The sequence below is a fragment of the Scleropages formosus genome, chromosome 4 (genome assembly GCF_900964775.1).
Source record: "Scleropages formosus chromosome 4, fSclFor1.1, whole genome shotgun sequence".
In the NCBI taxonomy this organism is placed as follows: domain Eukaryota; kingdom Metazoa; phylum Chordata; class Actinopteri; order Osteoglossiformes; family Osteoglossidae; genus Scleropages; species Scleropages formosus.
In genome coordinates, this window is record NC_041809.1 from 729,885 (window position 1) to 751,188 (window position 21,304).

At 50.7% G+C, this 21,304-nt stretch overlaps 1 protein-coding gene and 1 long non-coding RNA gene across 5 annotated transcripts; both read left to right on the forward strand.

The window, feature by feature from the left end:
* The first annotated feature begins 210 nt into the window (after positions 1–210).
* On the forward strand, positions 211–8,093 carry sanbr (SANT and BTB domain regulator of CSR). 4 transcript variants are annotated; one of them, XM_029251231.1, is made up of 22 exons: positions 211–356; positions 440–836; positions 1,576–1,727; positions 1,961–2,147; positions 2,293–2,383; positions 2,558–2,802; positions 2,929–2,987; positions 3,191–3,351; positions 3,439–3,525; positions 3,609–3,719; positions 3,803–3,926; positions 4,685–4,837; positions 4,932–5,080; positions 5,518–5,617; positions 5,715–5,747; positions 5,858–5,957; positions 6,171–6,259; positions 6,364–6,392; positions 6,482–6,555; positions 6,643–6,731; positions 7,296–7,387; positions 7,495–8,093. In XM_029251231.1, the coding sequence occupies exons 3-22, from the start codon at positions 1,578–1,580 to the stop codon at positions 7,529–7,531; spliced, it is 2,160 nt and encodes a 719-aa protein (XP_029107064.1). In that variant the 5' UTR covers positions 211–356; positions 440–836; positions 1,576–1,577; the 3' UTR covers positions 7,532–8,093. The 4 variants fall into 4 exon arrangements, with proteins under 4 accessions (XP_029107064.1, XP_029107065.1, XP_029107066.1 ...); XM_029251232.1 differs by having other exon boundaries at positions 211–836; XM_029251233.1 differs by lacking the exons at positions 211–356; positions 440–836 and adding an exon at positions 876–1,246.
* A 7,885-nt stretch (positions 8,094–15,978) lies between these two features.
* Positions 15,979–18,452, forward strand: LOC108927063 (uncharacterized). The gene is made up of 3 exons (XR_001965525.2): positions 15,979–16,104; positions 16,535–16,586; positions 17,552–18,452. It is a non-coding gene; the product is annotated as an uncharacterized LOC108927063 (long non-coding RNA).
* Positions 18,453–21,304: the final 2,852 nt, after the last annotated feature.

Here is a 21,304-nt window from a genome sequence, read left to right on the forward strand (position 1 = left end):
ATTTGCTGATGCAATTGTTTTTGTTTTTTTTTTTTTTTTTTGTTAATTTTGGGTAATTTTTCAGTAAATTAATTCAGGATAAATACCTTGACAAAAAGAGTGACGAAAAGGAGGGATTTGAACCTTCTGAACTTATCTAAGCAATCCCCGTAGATTCCTTGTTCCCATTATTATTATTGTTGCTGTTAAGGAGGAGAAGACGACGAAGCGAATCTAGTGAAGAGCGAACAAGGGTCCGCGAGCCGCACCCTCCTCACCTGCGCAGCAGCGGGTTCGAACTGCATTAACTGCTACTTAGGACTCGCTCGTCCAAGGCGCCTCATCTTCGCGGGGCTTTTACCCATGTACCCAGCAGGGTAAGTGCCTCGATCGAGGGTACTATAGCACGAGGGGGGGATTCGAACCGGCTCCTTGTCACTGACTCCTCGCCGTTGCCCAGCAACCAGGACGCCGCCATGCACCTGCTGCACTGCGGCACCGGAAGCGAACGGAAGCGCACGAGCCGGCCGGCCGCCCCCCACGCCCTTCCACCCCCTCCCATTCCCTTCCCATCCCCGCGCGCCGCTTCGGCCGCTGCGGGTTGCTGTGGCTCCGCGTTGAACGTGCACTGCGCAGCCGCGCGGCCGATCGGATCGAAACGGGACGGAACGGGGACGCGCACAAACAGTGGAGTCTGCGATGGAGGGAGAGGCGCGGGAGCGGGAGCAGAGGGAGGGAGGAGCGCGGAGAGCCGCGGCCTGAGCGCCAGGAGAGCCGAGGAGGAGCATCCCGACAGGGAACTGGCGTGGAGGACGAGCGCTCATCGCTGCGCGCTCCGTCGGCGACTCAAGCGACCGGTGATGAGCGACGTGCGCGCGGAGTCTCTCTCTCTCTCTCTCTCTCTCTCTCTCTCACACACGCAACACAGGCTCCTTGCCGGCGCTCAGGCTCCGCAGTGTCTTTTTTTCCTGCTCTTCGCTTCGCTTCGGCCTGTCACGTGTCGCAGTGTCGCACTGTCACAATGTTACCGCGGGCACGAGCCTCCGCCGTGACTTGGCAACGTCGTGTGTATGTGTGCCTGTGCCTGTGCCTGTGCGCGCGGAGCTGCTCCGCTCTCACACTGTTCGTACAGCGTTAGTGCAAAGTTAGCGCGTCATCGTGCGCCGGGAGCGAGTGTTCCTGGGGTCTCCGGTTTCCGCGCACTTTCTGCTGCTGGCCTGAACTCATTCTCCTCTGCTCTTCTCTCCAAGGTCACTTACGCTGCAAGGTTTGTGCGCTGAGCTACTTACACTGATTTACCCCTTTTATCAGTTCCACGCAAGTGCCTCGATCAAGGGGTGGGATTGGAACCCAGCACCTTCACACTGTGAAGTGACAGCTGCAAGCTCTGCGCCGCCTGCCCGGTTCACAACCGGCCGCAGAACACCATCATTTATGTGGCTCTGAACCCTTAACAGTCTGTATGTGGCCTTGGTACCGCGGTACGACCTTCACACTAGTTAGCGTGTTTTTTTTTTTTTTTTTTTTTTTTTTTTTGTCCTCCAGCGGATGTTTTCATTTGCACTGAAATGGTTTGGTTGCTTTATGACTCTGCAGAGATGAGTCGCTTCTGCTCGCTCAACAACAACTTCCCCTACGACAACAACATCCTGGTCCTGGACATGGTGCTGAGCTCTTTGTGGGGAGTCCCTCAGCCCATCGACTGGGAGAACGTCGCCCACCTCGTCCCAGGGTTCACGCCTAAAGAGGTGAGCTCGTCGCCTTGCCGGGTGTGGAGGTGGGGGGGGGGCTGTACGACACGGTCTCAGCCAACGGTCACGGATGCGTGGCACCTGGACAGCCTGGGTGTGAACTCCTGAGTGGCGTGTGGTCCCGGAGAAGGTCCACCTGCTGGTGGCCGAGCTCTGATTTGTGCACTGACGTGACGTGCGCGATGGCGTCTCCGGTGAGGTGCGTGCGTGTGTGTTGTTGTGCTCCGCAGTGTGCCAGAAGGTTCGAGGAGCTCAAGGCCACCGGCGGTTTCCATCCTGTGGACGACCAGTGCAATGCCCTGACCGCAGGGAGTGCCGTTTCCCCCGACACCCTCACTAGCTGCGTCAAGGAGCTCCTGGAACCCAGAGCAGAGCTGGGCGAGACCCGGCTCATCCAGAGCCTCAAACCTGTGACCGGTGAGAGGACGCGCTGTAGTGCAGCATGTGTGTGCGTGCGCGCGGGCAGAATGGTTCCTCCTGCCGACTTGGCCGTTTTACTTGCAGCGTGAGCCCCGGGAGCCCAGATCCTGAACGTGCCGACATGTCCTGGCTGCGTCCGCAGGTCTGACCGTTCCAGGCTCTGCCAGAGGGGGAGGGGGAGACGAGAGTGACGCCGGCGCTGGGGACATAGGACAGGTGGACGAAGGCAAAGGGTACGCAACGCTGCTTCCTCGAACGATGGAAAAGCCCCAGAGAAGCTCAGCTGGTGCCACTGAGCTGCATCTGCAACTGGACCTGGTCCAGAACCCGTCCAGTAACATGCTGAGATGTACTGGTTTCTAGTGCTCTTTTTTTTGTCGCTCAGAGACTTCTGTCCACCTCTGCAGGCCAAACATGGTCATCCACGTGTGCGACGAGGCGAAGGGTGTGAGGCAGGACTTTGTGTGTCCGCGCAACCTCCTCGTCAGCGAGATGAAGTACTTTGCCGAGTACCTGTCCACGGACGCGCAGCGCTGGGACGAGGTGGACATCTCGGTCCACTGCGACGTTCACATCTTCGACTGGCTCATGAACTACGTGAGGAGGCACGCGGGTGACGGCGACGGCGGCGGCGGAGGCAGACCGAAGCTAGGTAAAGGGGCTCCGCGGCCTCGACGGCGCCGCCGCTCGCGACGGGACCCGTTCCGGTCCTCGGTGGTGTATCTGTCCACAGTGGTACCTGGCAGTGTGTTATGTGGTGTGTGTTTGTTGGTTTCAGAACCCAGCAATGTGATCTCAATCCTGATCTCCTCCGAGTTCTTGAAGATGGAGACTTTAGTAAGTGTTGTGCGGTGGTGTGTGGTGGTGCGGTGGTGTGTCCCGGCGGTGCGGCGCACTGCATGGGTGTGTGTTTGCCGTGCGCACCGCAGCACGGTGCAGCGCTCTCTCCTGGCCCGCAGCCGTAGGCATAGGCGCGCTTGTGTGTCGGCTGCTAGAGCGTCGGCTCGCGGCTCCATCACGGCTGCGCTCCCCGCCCCCAGGTGGAAGAGTGTGTGCGGTACTGTCACGCTCACATGAGCGCCATCCTAGCCACGCCCTGCAATATGAGCTGCATCAACAGCAACCTGGCGACGCGCATCGCCGACCTCTTCACCCACAGCGAGGCAGACGGCATCAAGGACAAGAAGGACAAATTCAAAAGGTGAGAGGAAGCCAACCTGAGGACGTGGACAGCTACGAATATTTAAATGATTGTATGAATATTTAAATTTGTCCCTCCTACGTGCAGCAAACTGTTTCAGAAGAAAATTGAGAGACTCTTCGACCCCGCCTACGAGAATCCCGACTCGCTGGGCAGCGCGTGCACCTTGTACAGGTGAGCGGCGCCGCGGGGAGGGGCCGGCGGTACGCCCCCCCGCCCCCCGTTCGCTGTTCCCTCTGACCCGCTCACCTCCCCAGGTGCAGCTTGTGCAGCAAACTTTTGACCAAAGAGACGGAGAGAAGGATTCCCTGCGTTCCGGGGAAGATCAACATCGATCCTCGTGGGAACATCGTGTACAGTCACGCCAGGTGGGGGTGTGAGGGTGGGGGGGGCTCGCCGCATCACCGCACGCTGAGCTCACCTGCCGTCCGCTCTGTTCGCCACCCCAAAGGCAGAGGAGCTGGGATGTCCATGAGCACCTGAGCAGCCTGCATGAGGAGCTTCAGTCCTGGGCGCTCGTCTACTGGAGGCTCTGGGGAACCGTGAACTTCCTCACCTGCTCCAGCTGCAAACAGGTACCCTGGGGGTGGGGGGTTTGGGGAAGAGGGGTGTTTTCCGCTTTCTTTCACCCTTTTTACCTGCGCTTACCTTCAGTTACCTGCTTTTTACGGTGTTCGCTATTTATGACGGCAGTAAATAACGCCGAAACGGGAGCAGTGGGTAGCGGGGGGGTTACGGCGCCCCCTAATGCTGTGGTGCCAAGAAGCACCAGCTAAAGAAATCAGTGTAAAACAGGGTACTAGTGACTCGCTCCCACAGTGTTTACCGCTGCTGTGTGCCGCGGCTCAGTCGGTGATCAATAAGACGAGGAACGCTGCACACGTTTATTGGACCAATCGCTCGTCAATGAGTGCTGCGGAGGGGTTAGTGGAGACGAAGCTTTGCATCGTCACTCGCTCTCTCTCACGGTCATCAACCGCCCGTCCGGGTCGTGGTAGTTCGGAGCCTATCCTGGACAGTCGGGGGTCGTGTCGCTCGCACGCCGACACACACGGTGCGGCGGTTGAGAGTGACCGGTGAACCTGTGCCCCACCCCGTCTCCGCAACCGCGCCGCCGCTCCTCGGTCAGTGTCCCGATACGTTTTGACTTGTTTGTGCGAACGCTTTTACTTGAGCTTTTCTTTTTCTTTTTTCTTTAACGTACCGATGTTTTTTGCCCCGAGTGCCGTGTTTCGCTACGGTACCTGCCTGTGCCCGTGAGTCAGGGAAACGGCCGGGCCGAACGGTTACGTGGCTATTGCCTGTGAGCGGTAACGGCGCCCTCTGCTGGCAGGTGTTCCTGTGCACGGAGCTGTCGCGGTGCAGGTACCACCCCGAGGCTGCGATCTACCCCTCCCTGCCCACGGAGCAGGGCTGCAGCGGGACGGGCGTCTACCCCTGCTGCCACCAGAGGGCGCTGCGCTTTGACCCCGCCTGCCTGCCCAAGGTGGGGTGCGCTCGGAGCGGATGGTGCTGCCTCACACACGCACTTGTGCTGAAGGAACAGTGATTAAGTGTGTGTGTGTGTGTGTGTGTCCAAGGGCTGCAGACTGAGGGACCACACCGTGGGGGTCCCAGAGGGCAATGCCAGTAGTGCCCCCCCGCTCAGCCCAGCTCAGGCCCAAGTACTGAAAGACCTGCTGCAGCACAGAGATGCCGTCTGTGTGTCCACCCCCTCGCCCCCCCACAGGTGAGCCCCCTCAGCCTTCGTACACCCCCCCGCCCTCAGCTACGGTACATCAGGTGTGTTGCAGCACGGGTTTGGCTGCAGCTCAGCGTGTGTGGAGTTTGCGTGTTTTTTGTGTGTGTTTGCGAGGGTTTCCTCCTGCATTCAAAAGACGTGTTGTTGGGGGCCTGATGACTCTAATCTGATTGCTCTGTGTGTGTGTGTGTGTGTGTGTGTGTGTGTGTGAGTCCCCTGCGGAAGCATCCCCTGCCTCACACCCTGCCCTAGACACACAGTTATGGAGAACAAACAAATGAATAAATACCCCTGGTGGCCATCCATTTCCACACTTTCTTTGACTGGGGTCCTCTGGGGGCCCACAGCCTTAGGCTCCGCCCACCTCATGCTCCTGATTTGAGAGTTCTGACAGCCCCCCCCCCCCCGTGCTCTGTGTACTTCAGCGCAGAAGAGACGTCCTCTGCAGGGGAGCGGTCCTTCGACTGTGACGTCCAGCTGGAGCCGAGGCTCCCGGGGGCCCCCAAAGCGGGCGAGATCACAGCGGTACGCCCCACCCCCCACTCCAGTGGCCCCTCCGTTTCGGGGCCCTTTTTAACTGCAGGGACTTCCTGTTACTGATCTGCTCTCTGTCTGTTTGCAGTTTTCTTTGCTGAAGAACTGGGGACTACAGCTGGTATGTGGCACATTCTCCTTGGATGCAGTGGTGTTCAAAGCTCAGAGAGTGTGTGTGTGTGTGTGTGTGTGTGTGTGTTAGCTCTTCCGTTGCCCCCCGCCGTCCTGCAGAGGCAGCAGTCCCTGCTCTCGGAGGACGAGGAATACACCACCGGCTCCGAGGTCACCGAGGACGAGGTCGGCGATGAAGAGGAGGTGTCTAAGAAGCAAGGTGTGGGCGGGGCCTCATTGTTGCCGAGTGCAGTGACTCTTTTCAGCCAGCGGGTGGAGACATATTTGACTTACACACCTGGACTGAAGTGACTGTTGTCTCAGTACCAGTTCAGACGCCACACTGAGGGAGGAGTCCATTGTCCTTCGCCGTAGTTACAGTATTTCCGTGTGTGTGCGTAACAGTGGGGACGAGGCATGTCTTTGCACACAGGTGTGAAGAAAGCCAAGAGATCCAGCAAACCCCTGAAGAGACAGGTGTCCTCCCCCAGTTTCCAGCGCAAGGAGAGGACATCGGAGAAGGTGCATATCTGTGTCGGAGAAGGGGATCTGTGTGGGTGGGTGCGGTCTCGTTCACCTCTCTCTTTCCAGTTCTGTACTGAAGGTCTCCTGCTGTCTGCTTTTAGGCTCCCTGTCGGGACACAACTGCTTTCACGTGAGTTACCATGTTTACCTGCTCCCAGTAGCCGGCGGCCACTGCGGCAGCGTGCGGCGCAGGATCTCAGCAGGGTTTCTTCTCCACAGAGTGAGCGCTACCAAGAGCAAGTGGGACAGCAGCCGCTCCATGCGGTTCAACCAGGACGCCCAGCGAGAGGAAGGTGCGGTGCGGTGCGGTCGCGGCGGTCGCAGCGGTCAGGAGCCGTGCGGAAGCGGCCCGTTTGCTATCGCTGTGTCCTGTGTCACAGATCAGCGAAGGATGGCTGAAATCATCGGGCATCTCTCCAAGATGAGGTATGGAGACCTGGAACAGAGCAGATCGAAGGAAATGAAAGAGGTGAGTTGGAGGAGTCTCCCGTATCCTGGCAGCAGCACCACTCTGCATGTAGAGCAGCTCCTGCGTGCGCTCTTGAACGCTTCGTTTACGGAGTTTAGAGGTGCTTTCCACTTTTTCTGTTCTTCACATATCTGTCCGTAGCAGAGTGAGCATGAGCTGTTTACCCTCTCAGCCAGTAGGTGGCAGTAAAGAGCACCACAGCGACCGCCTTCATTCAGCTCCATTCCACAGCGTTCACAGCTCCTGTCTGGTGTTCCTGGGGGTCGGTGATCAGTAACAACATGGGCAATGTCTCAGTTTGCATTTTTCCGCTCGTTTTAAATTAGCTTGAAGTTACAAATTTGGCACTAAGAAGCGTTGCAAAGTACTGCTGATGACGGTGATGTCTGAGACTTTGACAGGAGCGGTAAGTAAAGCGGGGAGCTCCGTGTTCGTCGTTATTCGTGGACTCGGACTCGGCGACCTAAGTGGCGTGTCATGGGCTCGTGGAGGTGGTGCGACCGCTATGGTCACGGTTCGCTGCTAGTTGAGCCGTGCGCTCAGTTCCTGCTCTCGCTCCTGCAGCACACCGGGGGGATCTACTCCAGACTGGAGGCCCAGGTGAAGCTGTCCTCGCAGGCCGGCCCCCGACACTCGAGCTCCGAGAAGAACCTCAGGTAAAGTCGGGGCAGCGGAACCCCTTCGGACCGCCGCTGCTGTTGCGGCTCTTGTCTCAACACCCGTTTCCCCTTCAGTCTGACCTCCTTTACTGCTCCTTCCTCAGAGCAAAGGTGCGTTTGGGGCAGGGAAGACCCACCTAGAGGGACAAGAGAGCCCCTCTCAGATCCCAAGATCTGCCCAGACGGGTGCCCTGGTGTCCTGCCTCTCCCGCCAGAAGCTCTCTCCCTCAGGGCCGCCTTCCAGGGCCGACCCCTGACCTCAGGTCCCACCTCCAGCTTTAGCCCACGTGGGGCCGGTCTCTGACGCACTCAGGTGACTCTTCCCGACCTGCTGCGCCCTCCCTCTGCTCCCCGCTGCGCTGCAGGAGATTCCACCGGATCGGCGACGGGACTGGGACGCTGCTGTCTGCCTGGCGACGTTGTGAGGAGCGCACAACCCACAACCCCGACGGGGGTAGCGGGGGGGAGCCTGCTGCTGACGCCATGACGACTCGCTCCTTACTTCACGATCAAAACGTTCCGTTGATTTTCATCGTCTCCGCCGTCTCGGTGATGTTGGACTCCCTTCTCCGGGCCCCTTGGGGGTGTGACCTTGTTCCCAACTGTCCGCTGCTCTGTGGCACCACCCCCTTTGTTGCAGTAAAGATGCCATGAACTTAGATTGCACTAAACAACATGAATAAAAATAACACGTTACAACAGGGAGCTTCTGTGTGCTTCTCTCTCTGCTCGCTCCGGATGTCGTCGTCGTCGTCGTCGTCGTGTGAACAGTAAGTTTCCTGCTCGCAGCTGAACAGAGCAAGAGGAAAATAAGACACGGCAGCACCGTCTCCCACGTCGTCTCGTTCTGCTCGCTTCCTATAGCTCCCTGCATCCGGTTCAACACTCTGGTTACAGTAGTAATTACAGTTATAAGGCAGTCAAAGGATGTGAACCCCAATACCTACAGGACCTGGTCACTCCCTACAGCCCAGAAGGACCACTGTGGTCCACACCTCTGACCGCTTCTCCCACTCACAAGGGTCCAAAACCGAAGCTCCATCAGTTCTCAGTTTGGTTCCCGATGTGCTGGAATGAGCTCCATGTGTCCCTCGGAGCTGCTGAATCCCTCCCGCATTCAAGAAGGGTCGCGAACCCATCTCTTCGAGAGCCACTTCTCTCCTGATCTCCTGACAGCTCCATCGATGAGTCCAACACCATCTGCTATGATCATCTATGTATTTGCTATTTGAATGTCACTTCTATAGGAGCTACTGGAGGGATGTGAACCAGCAACATAACGATGTCCATAGTCCTGTGTGTGTGTGTGTAAAGCTTTTTGTCTGTTGCTGATGCACTATGTTTGCTCTGAGCTGTAGAAAAACTCTGGTTGCTTCCTGGAGCTCATTAACTGTTGCCCATTTCCTCGTTTGCCATTGTCAAACACGCACTTCTTTCTATGACCCAGTGCATTGTGGGAGCTGAGCAGTAACAGCCTTCCTTTTCCGCACTTAACAATGACTCCAAGAAGAAACACGGGCCTCGGCACAAGTAAAGATCACGTTCGGTACAGGTGACCGAATGACGCTTTTCGTCCATTTAATATGCTCTCGGCGCCGAATCGAGCCTGGAGCCGTGAAGCTCCTGCACCTGCTAGCTGACCGCTCTCTGAGTGTCAGGTTCTCCCTCTGTACCTTGGACTCATTGTGGGGATCGGCTGGCAGTGACAGTAAGTCATAAAAAGTCAAATCAAAATATGACAACTTGGGAAACAAGGTGGAGCTTCTTGCTGGAGTCCAGAAGCTCAGATCGCTGGTCGTCGTCTCGTACGGCGTTTGTGTGGTGGACCGGGTCGTGTCCTGTCCTGCACCATGGGGCCGGCGGGCCGCCTCTTGGTCATCATCCTCATCCTTCCTCTGTGCTCCCTCTGTGCCGATGAATCTTTGTCCAAAAGGAGGGGAACCGGTGAGCAAGAAACCGAGACGGACCGTTGGACCGTAGCGGAACAGGGCTTCGGGGCCCCTGCTTTCTCTGGTTTCCTTCCGGTCACCCTCTGCTCAGTTGCCTTCTAGTCACCCTCTAGTTTCCCGCTCGTTCGCTCGGCGCTCTTGTCCACGCTCTCGGACCGCGGTTCGGGGGCTCCGTCACGGTCGTCACTCGGGGGAAACCCAGACTCTGCTCTCACAAGTGAGTTTTGTGCCTAAATGGATGATCTCTGTCGACAGCTTCACCCATAAAGTGTCATTCTGGGAGTTGGAACGAAGTTGGATCCTTCGATGAAAATTATTTCGGTAAGATTTCACTCTAAAGACCCCACCTGCAACACACTTAACGTGCTCATGCATGTCCACAGATGTACCAGTACCACTTTATCCTAGTATTTATTTCACAATAGATATTATTAGTATAAAATATTACTGTCAATTACTATTAGTATAAATATTAGTATTTATACTAGGATCATTTTCGATGTGCCACCAATGAGCTTCAGAAGCCACCCTCTGTTGCTGCTACTGGTATTCATATTAACACTATTAATAAGTATTAGCTCCCTACAGGGATTTGCTCGCTCACGCAGCAGGTTCGTTTTTGCTGAAGCAGTTTTACGGTAAATACCTTGATCAAGGGCACTGGAGCAATGGGTGGGATTCGAACCTTTGGGTCCAAAGGCAGCAGCTCTAACCATTCTGCCACCTGCTGTCCCTGGTTTTAGTCAAAGTAATATTTGTTTAAGTTTTAGTAGTAATAAGCCCTGTAATCTGCTACTGTAACATGTTTATAGCGGTTGTAAGTGAGCAGAAAGGTCTCCTACGAGGAGAAGTGGATTTTTACAACACCTTGCGTTCTTTTCAACGTCCAATCAGGTGATGTGGAGGAGTTCACCCGGGTCCCAGTGGATGAGAATCTCCAGCTGGTGGAAAACTTGTTTCCACAACATCTGGACTTTCTGGAGCTGAGTTTCACCCCTGGAGACTCCGTCGCCGTCGTGAGGACCAAGAAGCCGCTGGACGCTGACACCCAGTGGCTGGTATGTGGTTTCTCAACATGAAAAAGCACACCTGTGTTTCTCATTGGCTGATGATGAGCTCAGGCTGTTTCTCATTGGCTGATAATGAGGTCAGACTGTTTCTCATTGGCTGATGATGTTACCAATGAGAGAAAATTCAGAGACGAGAACCGTTCTGCAAGAAGCTTATTAAAAATTATTCTCCTCAAGCAAAATGAGTAAAACTGACTTTGTTGCCACTTTACCTGACAGGAAAGAAGTGTGTAAAAACAAGTAAAATGTAATGACTTTGTATGTGTGTGCTTTTAGACTGGGGGTTCACTTTATTATTCCGTCATGTGTAAGACTACAAAGGTAAATGTCTGTTGTAGAAATATTTTTAAATCTTGTTATCTTTATTTCCTGAATGAATTCTCAACAGCAAAACAATTCTCGGATTCTTCACATCACTGACGTAAAAGGATAACGGCCCAGTTTTTGAAAAGAAGCGTCACCAGGTAACACTGTCGGAGGTGAGGAGGTCTTTACCTTGTGAGCCGAAAAGTGAGCACGGTCACGATTTGGTTCCGTGAGTGATGGAGTCCATCCGCTAGTGTAAAGTGGGCCACTTTGCTGACAATGACACAAAAAATGCATTTGTCAAATATCGCACGTGGTGGCGTCTCGTAATCCGGCCCTTTCGCCGGTTTTAACCGTCGCTCTGAATCGGTCCTCATTTCAATCATTTCTTCACGCTCAGACTTTGCCGGTGGGGTCCGGCGTGCTCCAGGCTTCCGCAAGCGATGCAGATGTTACGTTGGAGAACAACAAAGTGTCATACTCTTTTCTGGTGAGCGTTTCAAGTGACCATCCATCAGACGACGTCCTCTAAGCACTCGGAGAACCGTCATAGTGTAGCCGACCGTCAATCCCTCTTGTGGCAGCGAATCTTCAGACAGGCACCTTCAGGTCTTTCAAAGAGCCGCCCTGAGCTGCTGCCCCCACCTCTGATTCGGTCCCTGGGGGGCCGGTCGCACTTTGACTTCCGTTTGTTTACGCGCGGGACTGAAATCTACCTTCTTGGTTTTTCCGTGTATCCAAAGCCCACGGAACCAAGTGACCTTGAGCTGAGGGATGACGGAACCATAGTGTTGAAGAGACTGTTGGACTACAACATCACAAGAGGCTACAGGTTCACTGTGGAAGCTCAGGTACGAAGGATGGTGCTTCTTTGGCCCACGGTCAGTTTGGGGATGCACCCGTGAAACCCGAGTCATTTGCGTTGAATCACAACGTTACTGCTGTTTCGCTTAAAGCCGAGAAAATCGTGATCCAGTTTCTTGGTAGTATTTAAATTCTATGAAACACTGAACAGCAGACACAAACAGGGCAGTGACATTGATAGCAAGTAAACCGCCTGGCACCTGAGGAGAGGAAAACAAAAATCTCCCCGCTATGAGGAAGCAACAAGCAACATGCAGTATAATTAGAGTCAGTGGAGCCTGAGCTCGTGGTCCAGGTCCAAAGTGGCAGATCCAGTGGGTGTGGTGAGCAGCCCCCGGTTCCCAGCATCAGGCTGCTTGTCTGAAGAAGGTCGGTACTCTGGTATAAGGCCAATTACAGTCATTCCTGGAGCACTTGAAACAAACGGCGTAATTGGCGTATCGTAAAGTGTGCAGAGCACGTTCTCTTTAGGATACCGTAGCTGCGGTGAGTGCGATGAGTGTAACGTTGTCCAGTGTCCATTTCTTCACGCCTGATGTACCGTCCAGGACCCGGAGGGTCTGAACGCCCCGACCACGGTGGATGCAACGGTGGAAGACGTTGACAACGTGAACCCATATTTTAATCAGAACGTGTACAACGCTGCCATCAAAGAGAACCAGGTGAGTCTCAGGTCCTTCAGTGTGTGTCTGGTCATATGCAGACAACATGTACAGTTCCTCTCGCGAAATCGACCCGATGCTCTCGGAAGGCCGGGCCCCTCCTTCGCATTCTGCCTGAGGCTATAGAAGCCAAGGATGGAGACACGGGCATCAACCAGACTGTGGTCTACAACATCGGCACAGGTTCTCCTCAGCCCTCTCCACCGGTCCACTCGCAGCTGGATGGACTTTTGGCCAAACGTTCTTCAGCATGCTTCAGGTTCACCGGTGCTCCTCAGGCCAGGATTTCACCCACGAGGGTCCGCTTCACTTCTACTGGGACGTCTGAGCGTGTCTGTGGGGTTGGCTTTCACTCTGCCAGGACAGAAGAGGGACGGTAATGTTGACTTATTGCACCGGTTCCTCAACGTACAAACACAAGTGGGACTGGAAATCTGAGCCTAAAGTAATTTGTTTATTTTTTATGGTCCAACCATGATGTCACAAGCAGTGACAGCATGAAACATGTCCCTTGATTTATTCACAGGTTAGATTTTGTAAAAAAAAAGAAAAAAAAGAGAACTCGGATAAAGCTACGATGAGTTAAAATGTTCTTTATTCCATTTTCACCAACAGCTCGTACAACGCAGGACACACGCTGGACAGGACCTCGGCGCTGCCGTTTATTCTATTATCTTGTTACTATTAACCTTGAGGCGAGATTGAAATAGTCCAATAAACAAAAAAAAATATGCCGAACGAAATCGGTCCTGCACTTGTGTGCTCAGCAGTTCATATCCGGAATGTTCGTAACCTGGGGCGTCAGTAGCCAGTTGCAATGAGCTGAAAAGTGTATCTCGAAAAATTTGTGACCCAAATGTTCATAACTCGAGGACCTGGTGTTACTTTTAAGCCGCAGTGGACCTACGACAGGCAGGCTGACTCTCCTAAGGGTCCAGTGGACATTGCGCTGATGTGTTCTCTCCCGGTGTGTGTGTGTGTGTGTGTGTGTGTGTGTGTGCGCGCGCGTGTGCGCGCGCACAAAGCCACTGTCCCGATCTCCCTGATCAAGGCCAGTCTCACAGGAACAGTGGCCTTCGAGCGCTCCTTGTACAACTTCAGTGGGGCGGGGAACGAGGCCAGCGGGACCGAGGTGGGCCGGGTGAAGGCCGAGACGGGCAGCTCCGTCGCGTGGGTCACCTGCCCTCTCCAGTCCCGCGGAGACACGTTCACAGTGGACAGAGAGGGCAGGATCCAGACTCGCCGGAGCCTCGACAAGGAGTTGCTGGAATGGTACGCGCTCACGGTGGAGGCAGTGGACGGCAGGACTCCGCCCAACACCGCGCTCACTGCGGTATGGCTGATCCAGCCTCTCGGCGAATCCCGCATATTAGGTGACCGCTACGCGATGGCTCCTCCGCAGCTTCGCGCTTTCGCAGACGGCGGTAATGTCCCGTCCTTCAACCGCTGCAGCTCATCGAGGCTGAACGTCCTCGTCTTTGCTTCCCTCCGAAGGTCACGGTGCAGGTCGAGGATGTCGACGAACCCCCTGTGTTCCTCAGCGCCAGCTACTCCGCCAAGGTGTTCAGCATCGCCCCGTACCGACACCCCGTGCTGCAGGTCCAGGTCGGTGAGGGAGAACTGCATAGAGCTGATGGGACACTCGCAGCGCGAGAAATGAGTTTGCCATGGAAAATGTCATGAGGTGCAACAACCCCCTGCTTACAGTAAAACGTTGAACGCATGACCATATATGACCAATATGATTTATCGGAAAAATGACACAAATACTTAACGTCGACGATTATTTCTACTGCAGGAGGCTGCAGGTGCCTTTATAATATTTGAGGTTTTGTGCGTGAGCGTGTGGGTGAAGAGAACACCACCATGAGCCGTCTGTTGCTCAGCAGGCCTTGGACCCTGATTTTGGGGAATGGGGTCGACTGCGGTACGGCCTCCAGGAGCCCAGCCGACAGTTCGAAGTGGAGCCCTCTACTGGTCGGCTCTATGTGTTGTCCCTGGAGGGACGGGAAGGGCCCGTGACGTTGCAGCCGAAGGCCACCGACTGCAATGGGGAGGGTCTGTCCGGCAGCACCGGAGCGGAGGTGAGCAGCTCAGTGTTCCGGTGAGGTTTTCCCATGTGTGAGTGTGAAATCAAACACTTTCTTAGCTGAAACTACAAACCTCCATCTCTGTTATTCGGTCTTCCCATATATGTATGTATCTGGTTTTAAATGCGCCCCACCTGCAAGTATTAATACCACGTATCGTTAGCCGGTCCCGGGTTTCGTAAGCGCGGTCTCTCTCACATCCAGTCTGGTCTGCAACGTTCAGTGTGGCGCAATAAACTCGGATGCATTTGAAAGCTGTGCCAAGTGGCTGTGTGAGACTGTGAGCTGCGCTGCATTGTGGGAAACATGTACCCACGCTCTCGGTTCTCTTCTGTACTCTTCTTGCGTATTTGTGTTCGCATCTTCTCTTCTTCTCTTCTTCACCACTGTGCTTTAACTTTGTTATTCGTTATAAAATAAGTGATTTCATTATCCCGTTTTTGACATTGGGTCCGTTTTCAAGAACACGGAATTGAATTAGGACTGGTGAGCGAGGGGTAAGGTGCTCAAAAATGGACATTCATAAGATTTACATTAATAACTTGTGCCATATCAATTCAGGGTAGTACCTTACTCAGTTACATTTATTCATTTATCACAGTTTTCTCCAAAGCAACTTACAATGTTAGTGATTTACCAATTTATACCACTGGGTCATTTTTACCAGACCAATTCAGGGTAAGTACCTTGCTACAAGGGTGCTACCTCTGGAGGTTGGATTTTTGAAACCGGGTTCTTCAAGTCCAAAGACAGCAGCTCTAACCACTGTGCCACCTGCTGCCCACATAATATAACTGTAAGATTGACATTTCTCGTAAAGCATTACAAATAGAAGGGTTCACTTTACACCTGTTTTGCTTCTCACAGATTAATGTTGAAGCAAGTTCTCGCTCCAGTGTTGTGGTCATCTCGCTGAACCAGGCAGTCAACATGGTCCAGAGCATGGTTCCTTCAGTGGAAGAAGAAGACAGAGGCACGTTGTCTAAACGGAGCATCGTCCAAAGCTGCGGAAATGTGCCGATGGTTCGTCTTCATGGGTACCACGGGAGTCTGAGCCAGGCGCTGGGCTGGAATGTCACAATCATTCAGGTGTGGAGTGTGAACACCTTCAGCAGCACAGTCAGATCTCCCAGGAGCAGCGAAGAAACCTACGCGAGCCTCATCACCTCGGATCCGAGCAGCAATGCAGTCATCGCCAAGCATCGAGTGCAAAGGTACAGCATCCAAGAAGCTGGTCCACGCTGTCAGTAGCAGAGCTGGGCTCCTCTCACATCTGGGGTTTGTGTCAGAGGATCAGCTCAGCGCCGCTGTGACACACCACTTGGGTGTGTGTCTGTCCATCCACAGGAAGCTGCAGGATGAGCAGGCCAGTGTGACAGCCCACATGGAGGTGCTCTTTTTGAAAGGGGTGCAGTATAGTGTGGTGGAGAACATGGGCCCAGCCATCCCTGTTGATCACATGACTGTTAGGGTGTTGGCTGTCTGCTGGCACTGAGCATCATGGGAATTGTAGTGCAGACAGCGCATTTTTCCATCCGGTAAGGCCCGAGTACTTTTGTAGAGGAGAGACTGAACGTAAAATTTAAAAAAAAAAAAAAAGCTTGTCTTGGGTCGTTGAATGAAGATCAAATCTTGTGGGGACTAGTAAGACGCAAGTAAGAGCATCAATGAATCACGATTTTGCTTCCCTCCTTTAACTCAAATTGACAGGAAGCACAAAACAAAAGCTGGCAGCTCCTGGAGGGGGGGCTCGGAAAATGATCTCATTCCTATGTGAGTAATTTGTTCTCTTTGCACCCACTCCTCACAAAACAGGGTTGATGTGCTCTATGAAATTGGTCATCCTAACGTCCAGTGTTATGCACAGGGTCAAATTACCAAGGAAAAAAGTTTACTGGACGAAAAATGTCACCAAAAAAGTGTATCCATGTAAAGGCGTCAGTTAAGTACTACATGGTATTCAGAGTAGAATCTGCTATTTCAGTTATTTCACATTTACATTAGTTGATGGTTGAGATTTTAAATGTTGTAGGAAACCCTCGGAACACAGAGTCTTTCAGGTGTACCTTGTTTTACATACTCTGAACTTCTAATGACCACGCTACATGCTACCGCTTCGAAAGTACCCTGTTTTTCACCTCAGGTACCTGTATTATGAGTTACTGCCAATTTAAAGCACAAAACATCTGCATTTTCTTCTTAGGAACGCAGAGAAAAGTCAAGAAAATGATGCAGAAACGCAGCATGAAAACAAGGTAGGAGAACAACCAAAATATTATGTGTTAAGTACAGTGTATCAATTAATGTATACCAGAATACTGTGGCCGTTTGTGCTTTTTGCTCTTCATTGATTGATTGCAAAGCCTTAACCCCCCCCAAAAAAAAAGCTCATACAAACCCAGAGATGCCATGAAATGCACCATAAGAAATGTTGGGAGAAGGTAACCAAATAATACAGAACCTTATAGAGTACATGACACAGAATAAGCCAGTCCAGTTACCTACACCATCATTGAGACAACAGGCACCAACATGCCACACCAGACACTTAGTAAACACAACACATATGCAACTACTTGGCAAGGGATGATGGGAACATTAACAAAATTTTATTATTTTGCTACAGTTTTGCAAAGTGAATGGCAAGAAATATGAATTTGCATTTTTTTAAAATATTTTAACTAATTTCTGATTTAAATTTTTTGTGGTCAGCGGTGCAATTGTCTTTATATCATCAATCTATTTTCAAAGCTGTAGTTTTGCTCCGATGAAGAGGTGGGGGCCACCCCAGTCCAGGCAAGGAGCTCATAGTAGTCCAAATGGTATTGTTTCGTATTCACAGAGGCCTTTTATTTGAACAATTTGTCAAGTCCCTTACTTTTGACCAACTTGCTAATGGTGACTCCAGCAGGAGAACAAGATTGTGGACAACACAGCCTTCTTCTATGTAAAGTTGTTATGTGTGTGGATAGGGGTAAAAACAGCTGTAGTTTAGGAAAATTTAAGACAAAAAACTGGAAAGTTGGTTTGCATGTTTTTGATACAGTATGTGAAGATATATGGATTTACTTTTTGAGGCTTCATTTCAATAAACAGTTGATGAAGGGTTTGGTATTAGTGGTGTGGAAAAAAAACTTCTTTGCGTTGGGCATTTGCGAAGTACAAGGATATGACCACACACACCACTGTCAGCACTGATTTGCTTTTAATGTCATTGCAGAAGCGAAACAGGACATCACTGGAATCGCCACCCTTCTTGAGTACGGAAGACAATTACACCTCTGCTGTGAAAAGGACATTGCTGGAATCACCACCCTTCTTGAGCAGCAGTAACGGGTCACAATCGTAACAATGTTAGTTCCTGTACTGTCTATTCCACCTTGTTTAAAACAGTATTTCAACTTCTCAGCCTTCTGACCAAGGATAAAGTTCTGGACAGAGTGCAGAGATTAGATTGCCAGAGTGCCATCGACTGCGTGACTGAGTGTGATTTGGTCGCTGCTGTTATGGGGGAACCTCTGCCTCCCAGCACACTTTTTTTTTTTTTTGGTCTGGGTAGCACATGGAGCCCAAGTGCAGCTTTGTCTAGTGATTTTTCCTAATTGCTCAGTGTAAGGTCCCTCAAGACAACAGGTTCAAGGATCCCGACTGAAGAACACCATCCACTTTCACTGGTGGAACGGGGATGATGGTGGTGGGTTTCCTGAGCAGGTTCCCTAACCCTTCGTCCTTGGACTCATGAGACTTCCAGGTAAGGAAACGGTCTGCATCACTATTGACTGAGGAGCTGTAGCAGAGGGTTCGGGAGCCACTCTCCTACTTTACTGATCCAAAGTGGAGGGATGACTAACTGTCACTGAGCACATCTTCAACCCCTTGTCTCCAGCTATTGAGAGCCTTCTTAGGGAAGTTTGTGTTTAAAGGACGTGAGGACCGGACGGATGCGGTCGCCATCTGGAATGGGCTTGGCTGTTTTCATGTGCGTCTTCATGGATTTTGCACCACACCGGGACTTGGGCGAGGCTGGAGGCTACCAGTTTGAGGGACAGTCTCCCTCCCACCACCTGAGTTTTAGCTGAGGACATACTGGCAAGGACTAAGGGCATGAAGTGCCAAAGGTGGCAGGGAAATATTTTAATCTATTACATAGTGATGGTTTGTTTTGGATGTGCATTTGGTGTTAACATCTGGCTATGCTTTCTATAATTTTGAGTCCCTCGTGGATAATGTCTCATGTTAACCAAAATGTGACTTTTTGTGTAGAACTTTGCATTTTTTTGATACTTAATACTTTTTCCAACTTCATTAAATTCCAATAATCTTACCTCTGCTGTAAAATAATGGTATTAATGGACTAGTTCTTAATTTTGTTCAAAAAACATTCTACATTAGTTCTATCTACATGAAAATGTGCTGGTTCCATTTTTTACTTTCCATTTAGACCCAACATCCTAAATGATCTCAGTAGATTTAAGGATGCTTTTTTTATATCATGTATTTTCTTAGTGCAACATTTAACACAATGTACATGATCTGTTAAAATTCACACAGCTGGAAAAACTGCAGGAATAATTAATTTGAATGTGAATTATACATTGTTTAGAGGAGGAAACAGGTTCTGGACATGCACTTTTCAATTTATGGAACAAAAATCAGTATAAATTTATCCAAACCTTAACCAAATGAAAAGAAAGTTGCATGCTGACTGAGTGAAGCTGAAGTGCAGTAATGTGCATCTACATCCAGATTTCTGCAGCCATTATATTCGATGCAGCAATATAAGAAGTGTAGTGAATTCCACAGGAGTGTCTATCAGCCATACTGCGTATACAGTATTTCACTGAATGAGGGCAGAGACAGCAGAGCAATATACAGGAAAAGTGGTTGACTTTCTCAGGTATGTATGTGCATTTTGGCAACACTACGCAGTTTTAGAAAGGTGTTCCCAATGAATGTGATGTCCTCAGTGACTCCCCTGCTTGCTCATTCTACAGAACTTATCAGTTACAAAGAAAAGTGTGAATTAACCCTGAAGCAGTAACTCTGGCCTGCCCTGGGTTTTTCACAGTATATTCCAGAAGCAGCAAAGGCAACAGGTGTAATGCTTCCTTGTATAGTTTCCTCGGATGTATGACGCATTGGAAAAAGGCACCTGCTAAATGAATAAATGTGTGTTTTGCATCATGCTGAAGTAATGGGTTGACAATTATATAGGTTTTTTTTTTACAGTGATTTAGTGACATTTGGGAAAACTTGTTTGGGGTTTTCAGATGGGTGGGGAAAACATTTTTCACCAATTTAAATAATGGGAAATAGACATAACCTGCACCATTTTCAGGAACTGATTGATTTCATACATTGGGGAATGCCTGTATGTAACATGTGGCTATTAATTTTAGTGAACTTAAAGACTAAACTACTTAGTGAAAAATCAAGTTTTAACAAGCAGGATCATAGGCATCATCAGCTCTGGAAAAACAGCAGAAGGCGATTAAAAAAAAATGCATAAGGTGATAACTTCTACAGCAGCTGTTTACCTGCTATCAGGAAGAGCATCCTGAAGTCCAACACCTTGGTCCACCTTCTCTGTTGGAAGAATGAAGACTAGTCCTTCTGATGTGCACTATGGATAAACCAAAAAGCAATTTAAAAAATAATGGACCCATTAGGTGGCATAGTGGTTAAACCTTTGCTTTCACACAAATCCTACCCCTCCCATAGTACCACAAACTGATACAGTAAGTTACTCTACACCATATACATACACTGGTATTAAAGTATTTGCCCCTTCCTGATATCTTCTGTTATTAATTTTTGGAATTGAATGTTCTCAGATCTTCAAACAAAATGTAATACTTGATAATGGGCACCTGAATGAATACGTATTTTTTTCTCCCACTTCTTAATGAACAAAAAGTTATCCAACACCAGGCTGCAGCTTGTGATAAGATGTCCACTCCTTAGTGGAAGGTACTGAGTTAATCAGTAGCTGATCTCAATACTCCATCTGTTCTTAATCTCAAACCAGAGACAACACACACACACACACACACACACACACACACACACACACACACAGCAGGTGGCAGTATAGAGCACTTCCTGCTACTTTTTAAAAGGAATCAAATACAGCAGGATTTACATTTATTCATTTAACTAATACTTTTCTCCAAAGCAACTTACAATGTTAAGGTACTTACAATTATTTCCCATTTATACAGCTGAGTTTTTTTTTTTTTTTTTTTTTTTTTTTTTTTAAAAAGGGTAAGTACCTTGCTTAAGGCTACTATACCTGGGGGAGGGATTGAACAATCCACAACCTTTGGGATCCACAGGCAGCAGCTGTAACCACTACACTCCTAGCTGTCACATTTACAGAACATGTAGGAGACGATAGGTTTATGGTTACGGAAAGGAAGGAGATACAGAGCCAGATTACTGACATCTTCAGTGTTGGTCATCTAAAAATCAACCTGTTAAGTGTTATGCACTAGTTACCAAGAGTGAAGCATTAGTACATGTGACTAGTTACATTTTAAATGATGTGGTGGCACAGAGAAGGTGCTTGAGCGGGGATTTGCACCCTGTGAACCGCACTGACTCTTCCTGTGGGCACCACAGCTGCTCTCCCAGAATGGATTGCTCACGTGGTTTTTCCTAAAGCAGGTCACGGGTGGACGGACTCACCTTTTGCTGGAGGTTTGGCTGTTACAGCACAGGCAGCACACCAAGTAGCCTCCGTGCCCAAAAAGTCATTGGCAAGAGCCAGTAATGCCCTCCAGCTTCTGAGTTACACAGGTTTTAACAGGTGGACAAAAATATTTTTTAAAAATTTTAAGTGTTAAAAAAAAAAAAAAAAAAAAAAAAAAGCTAAATCAGTTTTTGTTAGAGTATGCAAATCAAGTGGAAGCAGGGCACTGAGGTAAAAGCTTTTTTAAACTATATGCACATTAGCCTCTGCCAGGGACCGCAA